General features: G+C 37.8%; 1 protein-coding gene across 1 annotated transcript in view; it reads right to left on the bottom strand.

Annotated features, from left to right (window-relative positions):
• PHEX (phosphate regulating endopeptidase X-linked) overlaps positions 1 to 14,792 on the bottom strand; it is a 95,119-nt gene that overhangs the window by 46,378 nt on the left and 33,949 nt on the right. Inside the window, exons 10-12 of the mRNA XM_057419614.1 lie at positions 9,755 to 9,848; positions 6,017 to 6,145; positions 2,383 to 2,484 (exon numbers count right to left, since the gene is read on the bottom strand). Of these exons, the coding sequence (XP_057275597.1) occupies positions 2,383 to 2,484; positions 6,017 to 6,145; positions 9,755 to 9,848 (325 nt within the window). The remainder of the gene's footprint in view (positions 1 to 2,382; positions 2,485 to 6,016; positions 6,146 to 9,754; positions 9,849 to 14,792) is intronic.

The raw sequence follows: 14,792 nt of genomic DNA, 5'->3' as shown, positions 1-14,792 counted from the left end.
ATCCCCACTTCCAAATTCCAGTTGCCTGTGCTGCTGTATCAAAGTCTAAGTATTTAAAAAGTGACAGCATAAAGTGCTGGGCTCATGGGATTTAACTGGAACACAGTAACAGATTTTGAAGATTTCCCCAGTGAATTATCTGACAATACATCTAATGAATCTATCTCTTGAACTAAAAACATGCCCATCCAAATGTCCTGGGACAAAGCCAGTACCTATCATTAGCAATAAGTAGCATTTAATAAGCATGCACAAACTGCATGTCTGGAAATCTACTAGGGTGTCTCTCTGGAGGCTTTCCTTCTAGCCATCTAGCAGTTTCTGTGAATTTGAACTTAAATTTATAAGCCCTACTATGTAATTGTTGGTGTAATTTCTAAGTCATCACATAACGCTTGTGTCTTACAAGCTTGACCTTGCTCTTATATCAGTAAACTATAAAATTGTTTTTCAAGTAATTTTGATCAATTTTCAATGAGAATGGATTTAAACAATTTGCTATTTGTAGTACTATGTCTTATTGTATTGCTTGAATTTAGTTTGTCACGTGTTCAGCACAGACACACCCCATCAACTTTAGAAACTTAAAGGAGATGCCTAAATTGGGAGCAAAGTACAGAAAGCTTGCTCAGTGTGTCAACAGAAACAGACATCTCTACCTACAAAAGATCTAACCTACCTTTCAAACAAAACTCTCCTTAAACTGGGAAAGGGGGACCTTTTCAGAAGGGCTTTTTAGTTTGCAGCAATGCTTGTATTGTTTCTCTGCTGAAAGGCAGGTAGAAAATTGTGAACAAAATGGTTAAGCAGATTGTTTGCTAGAAAACTCAACATCAGATATGCATATGCCTGTAAAGTTAGATATATCTGTTAAGAACATAATTAGAAAATCTTCCTGCTCTTATTTTACACTAAATTTGTCAAATATCTAAATTAAAGATCATTATATTTCCAACGGTATTTCTAGTAAAAATCCAAGCATAACAGCCAGTAAGAAGTAATAACTGCAGTCTATTAACCAGCAGGTTAGCAGAAAATAAATGGCATCTTACTCTTGTTCTTTTGCTATTGAATTTATTGGTGCATTTAGGCAGCTCTGTTTCATTTGCACATCTGTGAAGAGCACTGCTGTGTAAAAGTTAAACGGGCTGTGTATGGAATTTAAAACTTTTCAATGAAAATATGTCTCAACAGCCCTTTCATCAGAATTTAAAAAAAAAAATTATAATTTGAAGTCTGTATCTGCTTTTAAAACAAAACACTGCTATTTTTATTCAAGCACAGCAAGCAGGAACAGTTCAGATGCATTTGCATGTCATTTTATTCAGAGGGTACTTACTAGTTTACTAATATCCCATTGCCTCAACAAACAAGGAGACAGTCCTACACATTGCCTTCCACTCTTCTTTGTTTATGCCTTTTCTGACTGCTGTTCTGGGGCAGAGCTCTGAATTTGGACAAGCTCCCTTGCAATGTATCATATGCTGTAAATGTGGGAGAAGAGTGAAAAGGGAGCTTTGAGTACTTCTGCCGGCCTTTGTCTTTACCTCCTGCATTTTACCATCACTCCATCTGAAAGTAATCAGGACCTGTAATGCCATCCTTGATCATAACACTTCATAACTGGCATTATTCTACTGGCAGATGGGTGTCAGCTGGAATGGTCATTGCACTCCTGGAAAACGGCTTTCAAGGTAGGCCTCCCACCATGGCACTGGACAAGGTACAGGACCTGGACCATTTGCATATTCCCTTCAAGGCTGGATCCTCCATCTTCAAGCCAAATACCCTCAACTGTCCCAGATATTTTAGACACCGTTTTCAGTTTGTAGGTTGGTGTGATCCTATGTCCTGGCTTCAGCAGTAGCAGTCATTTTTCTCCTTCTCAGTAGCTGGTGCAGTGCTGTGTTTTTGACTTTCAGCCTGGGAACAGCACTGATAACACCGATGTTTTTAGTTGCTGGTCAGAATGTTTACTCTGACCAAGGACTTTCTGTGACTCATACTCTGCCAGGGAGGAGGGGAAGATGGGAGGAAGCAGAGACAGGACACCTGACCCAAACTAGCCAAAGAGGTATTCCATACCACAGCACATTATGCCCAATATATAAACTGGGGACAGTTACCTGGAAGGGCTAGATCACTGCTCAGTTGGGCTGGGTATCGGTCGGCAGGTGAGTGGTAATAAAAGTAACTTCAGCAGAGAAGCAGGAGTTCAGACGGCTTAACTTCTAGCTGTACAAATGTGGCACGTGTTCCTTCATGAACAAAATGATGAGTAGCTAACTGGAACTGCAAGTACAGTTCATGACATTCTGTTTTCACTCAAATCAAACCTTCACCATAACAGGAATTTACCCATTCAACATTTATATTTGTTACCTTCTCATAAGCTTTTCTCTTTGTTTCAGAGTCCATCCAGTCATTTTCCTTCTCCAACATGTCAATAAAAGCCCAGCGAATTCCTTCAGTCAACTCCTCCATCTGAAAAATATTTAGCAAAATCCTCCCCAGTAAAATATGTCATGGCAGAATCATTGCAAGAAAAGGTTTGATGCATGCAGGAGTAATTGATTTGGTTAGACCAGGAATGATTCCAAATCAGACAGTACCTGCTCTTTTCCTTGAAGGCTAATTTGTTTTTTCTCCAGTTCTCTGGAGAAATCCAGAGGAGTTTCAAATCCAGACACTTCTTCTGAAAATATCTTTCTTTCCATTTTCTTTTCCTTCACATGTACCACACAACCTGTTCACTGCTGATCTTTTCATGTCACAATTGTGAGAATGTCTATCTTAAAATCATAAAAAATACTGGGAGATTTGCAGTGATTTGGGAAGATTTCTGATACTTTGGCTCTAGATCACTAGACCATGGAGAAGAAGGAGCTAGCTGCAAGGCATTTGCACAAACAAAGCCTTTTCTCCAGAAACAGCATCTGTAGCCTTGTTTGGTTTATGTCAGACTGAGACATGCCTTACAATACTGCCAAGGGGTGGAATTTGGGCTAACAGTATCATGATCCAAATACAAAGCAGTATGCAAATATTTGGCCTGTATTTAGCTGTATTTGTGAAGGACTCCTACCCTTTACTTACTGCAGGAACAGAGGGCATGGCTCTCAACACTGAGCAGCCTTAACTGTTTCTGTGGTCTTGAACCACCAGTGACAGCTTGCATTTGTGCAAAGCTAAGGAAACCCACACCCGTTTTATCTTAACTGCTTCTTCAGACATCTATACAAACCCACCAGCGTATCACAGGCAAGTAAAGAAATAATAATAGCAGTGTTTAGTGAGTATGCACATTAAATGACAGAAAACAAGAAATCTAGTCACTAAGACATGCATTATATCAGTCTAAAGATCAGAAAAGCCCTCATGGCTATGTATCCACCTGGTAACACAGACCAGAAAGGTGTATGCAATCAGCTGCTTCTATTTATATATCAATAGATGAACTTCATAACAGGTAGCCACTGAGAACAGTGTGAGAGTGAGGTAACTGGGGGGATCCAGTCATTGCTTGAGTCCCTTAGTACAGACCAAACCAAAGTTGAGATAGCACAAGACATGACAGATAATCATTGGATGAAGACTTACTGCATCTTTGTACTATCAGTTACGTTGCATTTAATAATAATGAAAACATCAAGTACCAGAGATTTATATAATTTTATTTTATGGACCTAGTAGCTCCGAAACGTGGGGACTAAATCCTGGAAAATAATGTTACCTTTACCTAAATTGCCATATATATATATCGGCTGTATATTTTAAGCTGGAACTCTTCTTTATTTGTGGTAGAGCCAGACAAAACATAGCAAAGCTCCACTGATTACTCAGTTTTTACTACTCTTTTCAAAAAACATTTTATTGTTTTTAGAGGCAATATGGAACAATTGGAACAGGTCTAGCATTAAATATGACTGAACATTCAACAGTCACAGTAAACTGCATCCCAGGGAATAGGGTAACTTAAAGATATTGATGACAGAGCACTGACTCAATTAACTTAGTGCACTAATGAGGTGAACTCCCTCTATTTGCAGGTTGCAAGTTCAAACTCAAGCTCTGCAGCTGGGCCCCGGTGCATACTTAGGTTTTACGCACCAGTTGTAGCTGCAGGGGGCAGGGGGAGAAACCTATTCCTGCTATCAAAGTTATTACTGAAACTGCTCAGGCATAGCTGTAAGAAACACCGCAGGCACTCTGGGCTAGAAACAGTGCTATATTTAGACACAAATAATGTCTTTCTTGATGAAAGGAGTGAAGTGTCTAAGGTATGAAACATCAGGCACAAAACGTGAGGAAAAAGAACGCATACTATCCACAACTCAGGATTTGCTTATCATAGACAGATATATGCCATGAGCCAGAAGGAAAAAAGAAAAATATATAAGAAAAAAAAGATAAAAAAAAGTCTGTACAAATAAGAGTACTTTTCTCAAGTGCCTCCTTAGTGCTTAATAAAGAAAAATAGAACTGAAATCCAGTGAAACAAAAACTATAACACCGCAAATGACTACCTTGAAAAACACACTTTTAAACAGATTGAAACAAATTTCACTTGTATCTGATTTATCTCCAAGGGCAGGTCGCTACAAGTCTGAATCTTTTGATCTACACTATAAATTGTATATTAATTTCTTACTATGGAGGCTATTGTGATTTCAGACTTAATAGTTTTGCAAAAAGTTGGTCTGAATTGAATATACACGCTAAGAAATATTTTAATTAGGCCACATTTCAACAGAAAATCATTCTCTATCGACTTTTCATAATTCTCCTTCCATATACAAACATGAAAAAGTGGCCTCCATAACGTGTACATTTCTTACAGTTTCTTCCCTCTTATCCTGCGCAGAAGTCATACTGTGTATCCCTGAAATGTATTTGCCACTAAACTGGCAAATAGCGCATTACAAACTCAATCAAGAAGCAGGAGACTGACAAACTGGATCTCATAGAGGAAACTCCGTTTGAAGGCCAAAGAAACACCAGCTGTAGCAGAAGAAATGCAGGACCTGAGAGGGAAACACATGTCACAGATATTTGGACAAGCCAAATCAGAGTGTTGGTCTGTCTATAATGGAGTCCTTCCCTGAGAAAACAGTCAAACCAGACAAAGTCAAACAGACAAGCTGAGGCTACTGAGCCAGGGCAGTGAAGGGCTATCACAGAGCTGTTGCTCTCAGTGCAGGATGCTATTTCACATGGTTTTGGCGCTCCTGCACTGAGAGATAAGTTCAATGACTAAATTAGCTGATTTTAAACTGATTATTGTTGGGAAATCAATGGCCAGAAAAGCAGATATTGGAAACCTTTATGAGAAAAATATTAACTGAAAGTCATAACTTACTGTGAAAAGTAAATAACCATTTGAATATATTATTAAGAAAAGTGATAATGCAGCTATGCTTGAAGATTTAGAGAGAGGATGAATGTCCAGCTAAAAGCTGTTTGCTGAACTCAGCAGCATGGAAGACTATTTTCCTTCACCATGGAGCAAAAGAGATTTGAAAAGGTTTGAATCACAAATATAAACTCTATATGGCTCTAAGCTTCCTTTAATTCAGGCCAGACATCAGTTACACTTTTCTTGTTTGGACTACAGGTGTAGCAAAGTCAGCTTTTAAAAGGGTCTCCCTGAAGCAGTCTTGACTAGTCTTTTAACTAGGCAGCTAAATACTATGAGTTACGCTAGCTATATTAAACCATTTCTCATCAATACCCCTCACTCTCTTCCTGCACAGCCTGATTGTCATCATTTACACAAATTAATTATGTTCAACCTAGCTTTGATCTGGTTACATATTTGTCTAAAGAGCTGCAGATGGAAAGAATGATAAGTGCCCAGATGGACAGAAAGGTGACGGTTCTTCAGATTTGTTCCACTTTTTCCCTATATTTTTTTCCCCTATTCAAGTATTTTAAAGATTCTTGTCTCTTTTTAAATTTTGATCTAACATCGGGGCAATTTGAGAGGAGGAAGCCACAGAGATCTCAGAGGACTCACCATCTCTTTCTTGTCTTCTTGGAAATGGGCATTCACAAACATCTTACCCACAACATAAGGGAGAGCATTTTCAACAAGGTCCACACATTTATCCCACTGGGGCAGCAAAGTTGTGGTTCCATGGATCACCTGTTGGCAGGTGTAGATAGTAGGTCATAACATTATACTGTTTAAGAAGAACAAGTCTGCATCTTTATACAGGATAGTCTAAAGTGTGCTTGTCAAATAGTTACTAAAAGGAAACAATAACAATACAGTTATTAACATTTTCATCAAGTGCTATGACAAATCTCTGAGCTCAAGCACATTGCTGCTTTTGTTTCTGTTTCTTATGAGAATAAAGTTACTGCGGTTGCTTACCCCCTCAACATTACATTTTCTCATCAAGGTAGAAGTTCATTTAAAAAAAAAAATACAATAAGAAAATACAACAAAATACAAGATGGGTCCATGTAAACAATAGCAGTGCTGATTTAAGAAATTCTTTTTTGTTTTCAAGGTTCAAAGAGTTCCCTTTCCACTTAAGGAACTTCTTAAGATTTTTCACAGAGAATAAGCAAAATCACAGTTCAGTAGTTAACACCAGTCAGCTATGTAAAAGCAGAATACAGTCAACACCAGACCAGGTTAGGATGGATAGGGATTTTGGCCTTTCACAGATTATGAAAGCCTTTTAAGCATTGATCAGCAGTTTTTGAGCCTTTTTCCCAGTTTTCTCCTCCTTTGAGCTCAAGATTAAATTTCTAGCAAAACTGGAGGTTTTGGATTTGTTGTTTTCCAGTAGGAAAGGATTCCATTGGAAAATTCCAGAGTAGCTTATCCCTCAGCTATTGAAGGTTAGATAATTTGGTAGCTCAAAGACTGATTTTCTCCATCAAATTGTCTGTAATTAAGCTTAATCAATGACTTGTACTTAAAGCCACCAGTGAATTGCATTTTCAAATGCTCTTTATTAATACTGTAGGTTTGCAAATAGATTTTCAATGACAGAGAGAACACTGTTTCTGTAAGAAAACCACGTTAGCCAAACCAATACATAATAAGGTAATAGTTTCCTAAATAGAGCCAAGTTTGAAAACAAGCTCCTTTTCTAAAACATATGACAAAGCATTGAAAAAAAAAAAGGAAAAAAAAAGGGGGGAAGAAAAAGGAAAAGAAAAAGAAAAAAAAAGGTAGAGAGGAAAATTTCTCTCCAAGGTCCAAGCAAAACTACAATAGAGCTTTTTCCTGATGCAGGGAAAGAAAGGGAGTCATGGCATTAGTCATCAGAGCTTGAAATTCCTTCCAAAAGCTTTGACTATACATCAGCCGCAGAAAAAGTCAGGAGACAAAGCTGGCTTTTAGAATGTGACGTATTATTATTTCAACACAATAATTATCATTATTTTGAGAGCAGCTAGACTGTAAGGAGGACAGAAAGGCAGCACAGGCTGTGAGACCAATAAAAATAGAGCCTAGAGGAATGGATTATACCTCACAGCTGGTTTATTGATATTTACGTTACAACAGCCAACTAGAACTCCCTTAAAACAGTCCTCCTAATATTAATATACCACTCTAAAACACAATACTTCAGGTAGTAACAGCGACTATAAATAGCAGGTTTCAAGCCCTCCCAGTCAATTTAGAGCTCCACGGCACAGTTAACTGATCTCTTCCCAGGTGCCACTGCACATTCGCTATGACTCAAAGCGCCACTGCAGAGGAGCTGCTAGTAGTTGCTGATGTGGTAATCAGAGTATTTTCTCTGGAGTCAGCAGGTCTGTCCTATTTCTCAACCTGAAGATTTTTGACGTTTCATCATGCCTTTTTTCCTCTCTTTGCAAAGATTTTAAGTGTCTCAATACAAAGATGTAAAAAAGCACCACTAGAAAGTGAAAACCTAGTGAAAAAATACTATGTTTATGATGGGTGAGGCTGAATGAATGAATGAATTAATTAATTAATTATATCGTTTTCTTTAGGGGTCACTGATTCATCTAATGGTCATGACTTTTAACAAGTCATCCAATGTTTTCTTCACTCACCTGGCAAGAGGTTGCTGGGTTCCTTTTACGATCCCAAAGGATCTGTGTGCCCTTAGTCATCCAGCCTCTGACAGAACAAATCTATTCAAAAAAGCCTTTCAAACCTTTGCCTTGGACTCCATTTCCCATGTCCTTTCTGTTGACCTCTGAAGTCTGTTCCCCTGAGCTCTTTACTGCACTTAACCTTAGCTATTAACTATTAGCTATTGCTGTTTACTGCACTTAACTAACTCTCCATCTCCAGATCCCACGGGTAGATAATGGGAATGAGCTGCTGACTCACTGCCATTGCTGTGCTGTTCTTAAGTTTTCACAGCTACTTACATGAAAACCCTTGATGACATTGTTAATAAGGACTGAATCAAAGTGAATTAGATTCATCCTTAAGCTTCTGGAGAAAGTACCCAGTGTCAACAGCTACTTACCATATCAAAAAGCATAATATTCAAAGTTTAAGGTTTCCTTTTAGGAATTTTCCTGGCAATATTATAGTTCAATATAACTCAGTATTATGCTGCAGAATGGCTAATGGCCAGCATCAATCTATTTTACCTGGCTAGCTAGGAATACCCAAGGAGGGGACACACAAACTTGTCGCTGTGATTCTGACAGGCTGTTTCTCATATTTTTGGCATGAAGAAAATGGTATCTTTAGCAAGACTGATTTGAATATGATTTCAGAAATGTAAGAAACTGCCTTTCCTGCATAGATTCCATCAAGATATTTGAGTTGATTTTTAGGCATGTGATCCACTCAGAACTGTTCCACTACTGTTCAAGGAAAGACATTATGGGTGCTTCAATTAGGCACCTGCATGCCTCACTAGGGAGAACAGAGCACCCGCACCTCCTGTACCACATCACTGGCAGCATCATGCCAGACTCAAGTTGTCATAATGTCACCAAGCAGCTAATTTTCTCAATGACAAACAAAAAGTTCACATTTTAAACTATGGTAGCTTAGAAACAAGACAAAGCATCTTTCAGTTTCAGTTTCATCCTTGGCTTGCTTAAAGAGCCTCTATGCTGCCTATAGGATTATCAGGGTGGTTTTCTGTTCAGGCTTCACTTAATCAAATAAATGTGCTTTACATAAATGCCCATATAACTTCATAGATAATTAGGTCTACTCTCACAGACTGGGCTGGTGACGAATGTGTTCTGGGGCTTCTGCAGCCCCAGGCTGGAAGGCATCTGATTGGCTTCTCTGTAGAAATGGCTGCTGTATGTATATGCCAGAGCTCATGTAAAGCTGGCACTAGAGCATGAGAGAGGTTTGAACAACCTCAGAGAAGATGAAGTCTTGGACTTTAGTTTTACCAGAGCTATATTCACGCATGTGTAAACAGTAGGAGTTTTTTCTTAAAATTGGATTTTGGCTAAACAATTTTGGCTTGCAGGAACAGCACAGGTCACAGCCTTGGCATTTAACTGGAAAATTTTACAGCTTTCAGGTTTCTGCATACGAAGACTAAGGTTTTTAAAGAGGTGTCTCAAAAACTCCTTAACATAAAAGTTTTCCTTTGTGTCATATGCAAGAATATGTATGTCTTGATTGGTTTAGAGGGAGTCTTCAACAACAAATGTTCATTCAAGAAATTTACCTAGCATGGAAAACATTCCATATTTTGCAAAGGTATAAGCAGCTGTAAGGGAAACCAATATTATTGACACTGGTACTGTTGTAAATGCTATAAAAGCCCTAACTTACCCGAGAAAATTCCAGCCACCGGTACTGAAAACGTCTGCTGAGGTTAAATAACCTTGAATAAACCATCCTCCACACCAGATAGTTAGCAAGAGTCCTGTTAAATTAGACATATTTTTATCAGACATCTAATAGCATATGAGGTACTACAAACTACTCACATAAATATCTCTGCAAACATTTCAACTGAATGGTGGAAATTTCACCTTGAAAATTAATGAGTGACGACCAAATTGATAAATCCCTATCACACAGAAGAATCTGTACGAATGCAATCACCTAATATGTAATTGTACCATGATAATCATCTTCTAGGGGATATTTATAATGAGCCAATTTCTTAGTATGTTATTTTCAGGTAATTATTTTTTTCAAAAGACCATTTTTGTTTTCTATAGAAGTGGCAAGAAACATGTCATAAGAAGAGTTGCATAAAAGTTCTATCCAGAGATAAGAAAATAACTCTTTTTTCTTTTGTAAATAAAAGTGAATGTTATCTCTCTTCATTGCTAGACCACATAAATCATAACTATGAAACAGAATAGATAACAGTTCATCTCAAATATCCTATCAATACCTCATATTCGTATCTTACATTATAAGTTATCAGTATGCTTTTAGAAGTTCTTACTACCCATACAGTTATTAAAGTACTACCCCTCTTATTTTGTCAGATGAATAATTGAAATACCAAAAACTGAGGTCTCGGTAACAACAATCATAAAAAGTGAGGCTGAGAGATCCTGGAAGAACTTGTTTAAAATTCCCAGGAGACCTGACACCCATGTCCCTTTTCTAAAACTTCAAGCGCTTGAATGGAGGATTTATCTAGTCTAGGTTGAGAGCTCTCCCCATGCTCAGCAGTGGCTCTGTGAGGTAAATGTGCATTGTGAAATATGCAATTCAACTTCAGCCCCAAAACAAGTCCAATAATCACCTACACATATTATTCTCATCTTGTGTTACACAATATATTTTGCATGGATAGCCATTGCTCTAAGATTATGGATATCCACGTGTTGTTTGCTCTACATTGGGATATATATAACATTTGGGGTAGGCCACAAACTTCTCCATAGGGAGGAAAACTGCTCCTTTGCAGCAAATATGCTGCTATGGACTGCTTCTAGCCAGGCTCCAGTACACCCACACAAAGCCTCCAGCTCAGGATATGTTGATGGAAGCTTATACTCTTTATCACCTCCCTGGCTGGGTGACCAAGAGGTGAGAATGGAGAGGTTTAAGGCAAACTATAACTACATATTTTCTATAGGTGACTGAGCACATGATGACCCAGTAACTTCAGCAGCATGTACACATCCAAGTGGGACACCACACCAAGAGCAGATGGGTGGCAATCTCAAGCCAACTGCCACTTCAAAGGCTTGATACTTACTGGTCTTTGTGACCAGTGCAGCTTCTACAGGAGAGTAGAGAATTGCTGTGGTGTATATATAAATCCTGCCTGTTATACACTTCGTCTCTCACACTGGACATATTCCATCTTTTAGTATACAGATATATCATATAGTATACACAAATTCCCACAACAATTGTAAAACGGATCCAAAAAAGTTCTTTTTAGCATGAATAATGTACATTTATAACACAGTACATGTTACAAAATTTAAAACAGTTAGCTCTGCTTAGATGATCAAACCATTCTGAGATAATGCTTTAGGGTCATCAAAAATTAATTCCAACCTATGAAATACCAGAAAGTATAGATCTTCCATTTAACATATTTCTGACAATGTGGAATTTCCTTACTCAATAGCAACTGAAGCACCCTAAAAATGCTCAGCTCTTGTTGTTTTTGTAAATGACTAGAACTCCACAAGCCTCACAACTCTGCCTCATGTTTTTCAGCAGAGCTGAATAGCATCCATGCTCCTGCTGTAACTACTCTGTGGATCTACAACAGTACTTATGCAAGTCCTAAAGACTAAAAGGTTTAAAGACTTCATTTCGATTAAAAGTCTTAGGTTAAAAACCCCAGCTAAACAGATCTCTATCATAAACCAATTATAGGTTACAATTCAGTATTTAATTGCTACCAAAAAAAAAAAAAAAATCAATTCTCCATTCGGTGTGCTTCCTGTTCTCATCCAGTGCTGTTTTTCCTTCTGGTTAAGCTGGGGAATCTCTGTCAAATTGGTAGTGTATAAAAGACTAAAATATGTCAAGGATGAGTCTCCAAAAGGTGACTTATTCACAGACACTAATGCCAACAGGAATTCAGAAACTTTTGTATCAGACGTAAATAATGAAGGCAGCTGTCAGTTTCAGGAAATATCTCGCAACTAATTGAGGTTTGTTTTAATTTGGAAAGGGAAAGAAGGCTGACACATCCTAAAACCAAGTCGCCTGATGAGATTATAATAATTCCTGATTGCAATCACACCAGAATTCACCAATGCATAAGATGAAAAAAAAAACCAAAAAACAATAGGAAGGCTTTGCTTCAAAGCCCAGATATGTCTATTTGATGGAGGGCAGCAATGGGGGCAAAGCATGAGGGGTTTTGCTGTTGTAAGTTTCTTCGAGGGGCAGTGTTCTTTATTTTGTTTTTCAAAACAAAAAAGAAATCATATTTTGTTTGAATTTGTTTACCTATTTTGGGGATGATCATTTTACCTTTTTTGGCTAACTATACAAAATTAATTGGTCATCTTCATTTGGTTTAGAAACCGACACATTTTGGTTAGTAAATGCCAACAGTGATATCTTGAGGTGATTTTCATCCCAGTTTCACAAGTAAGTACACTGAGGGTCAGAGCAAAATCCAACGCACACATAAAACATAAAAATCTTCTCTATTCTTTCAATAAAATCAGGGCATTTGTTTTTGTAACCTGTCAGAAGAGTACAGTACATAGTACCCTATTTTAACATCAAAAAAGACTGTTACAGAAAGCGTAGGCTTGCTCTTAACCAATATGACCATTAGTGTGATACACACTCCCACAGGAAGTGGTAGAGAGCTTGTTTGCTGGGACAGTTAAAATTACACCACATCTTATGAATATTTACTAAGGAACTCTCTACCCTGTCTGGGAATAAAGTAGATTGCTGATGTGAAATTTTGTGAATTTGTAATATTTTAATCAACAGACATTGTAGTAATTAAAGAGGATAGATTAAATATGAGATAGATGGACAAATTACTTGACATTTTAAGGAAAAAATCCCTTTCAGAAATATTGAGATCTGTTTGAAAATCATATTCAGAATTGAGTCAGGAATCAAACTATAAGTACTGAAAAAATTCCACCTCTATTGCTAGAGGCACTAGTTCAACTCAAGCTATTGTAACTTCTCTCTAATGTTTCAGAGGATGTGAAGACCAGAAAGGAGATCTAGTGCCCCCATCCCTCCCTAAAGAAAATGCCTCTCATGCTTCAGGAATTACAATGTGCTTCTCTATTAATTGTCCTACACTATAAAGATGGAGGGTAAGGTAAGGCAAAGGAAACCAGTTATTCATTCCGACATCCATGAGAATGATAAAGCTGCTTCCTTCAACAGCTGAAAACATTTCCAACAATGACACAATATACTGTGTCCTCTTTACAGCTTACACATAAAGCCCCAGCACACAAGTAAAAAGGGAAGGGGTATAAGGGGCTCCCAAGAGGTGATAGCGCAGTCCTGTTTATTGTCTTACATGGCACAGCTGTATTTGAGCTCTGCCATTATCTTATTGATACCGCAGCTACATCTAGGTTTTCAACAATACTCTTCTTCCTGTAATAGATATAAACTCCATTTAAAATTAGTCAGTACCTTAAAAAACTAAAGAAATCCCTGAAGACTTCTTACAAAGTTTGATTTCAGCACTGAACACCTGGCATGATTTAAATTTCCTAGCTCAGGGCTAATGGAAACTCCTGCTAGGCTAGTTACCCAGCTTCTTGGGCAGCTTTCAACAGACAGCCATGCTCCTAGGCTGGATTCACAGGAGTGCCCTGGCTTGGGAATTTCAGACAGACCTCCAAACTACACAGCTACACATACTTCAAACTCTACACAGTAACATGATTATATGCAGCAGGGTTGTCAAGTAGATAACTTCCTCATTCTACAAAGTTCACTCTACAGCCTGCCAAAGTGCTATTTTATAATAATATTGCCATGTGAATGATTTCACAATTCAAGATTATTCAGCAGGTTCTCCAAGGAAGCAATTTTTAATATGATTATTGTGAGTCCGCACAGCTTGTCACCTTCATCATGAAGAACAGCTTCTGTAACTAGACTTAATTTTCCCTCCATTCTTCCCTCCACCTGAAACAAATTTCACAGAGTACTTTGACAGATCCTTACTTTTTTCTGCCATTTTGAATAGTACCTATGACAGCAGGTTGCTCATCTGGGAAGGGGACACACAAGGCATTGGAATAAAAGTATACTTTAGGGATAGAAGGTTTGTAATGGAAAATGATATGAATTTGATGAAAGTACCTGCTTCTTCTAATGACGCTGCATCTCCTGAAATGGTGAGAAGTTAATTGGCATTCTAATCACTCAAGTAAATTCAAAATTTGGGAATGCTTTACTACAAATTCGATTGGTCTAGATATTTGCAGTAAAAAACCAAATTCATGTTGTTTGCATTAATTTAACCTTTAAAATATCATATGGAGAACAAGAAATGAGATTACCTGAAAGAAAATGCCCTTTCTTAGCTTTCAGAGTTTGCATTACATGGAAAGGTTAAGACCTCATTGTTAGGAGTTCACGTTAAGATGATTTCCTAATTTTCTCAGACCGGATAACAAGGTTACTTCTGGAGCAGACTGTGACATTTTAAGTAATGAAAATCATCATCTAACATATAAACATGATCTTTGTTACCATGCAGAGACTGTTTGGATGGGTTTTACAAACAAGAATTTGAAGCCTGCTTGGGTTGAATTTAGCGCTATTTGCAACTTCTAACATTTCATGATGCAAATTTCTAACAGTAAGACTGAGAAGAAAATGCCCAAACCATTATCATCTGTAAGATATGCAGCATGAATATACTTCTGCTTTTGCC

This window comes from Pezoporus wallicus, unplaced genomic scaffold, assembly GCF_028554395.1.
Source record: "Pezoporus wallicus isolate ANWC-B61680 ecotype Strahan unplaced genomic scaffold, APGP_CSIRO_Pwel_v1 contig_5767, whole genome shotgun sequence".
Lineage (NCBI taxonomy): Eukaryota > Metazoa > Chordata > Aves > Psittaciformes > Psittacidae > Pezoporus > Pezoporus wallicus.
This window is presented reverse-complemented; position numbering and strand designations above follow the sequence as displayed.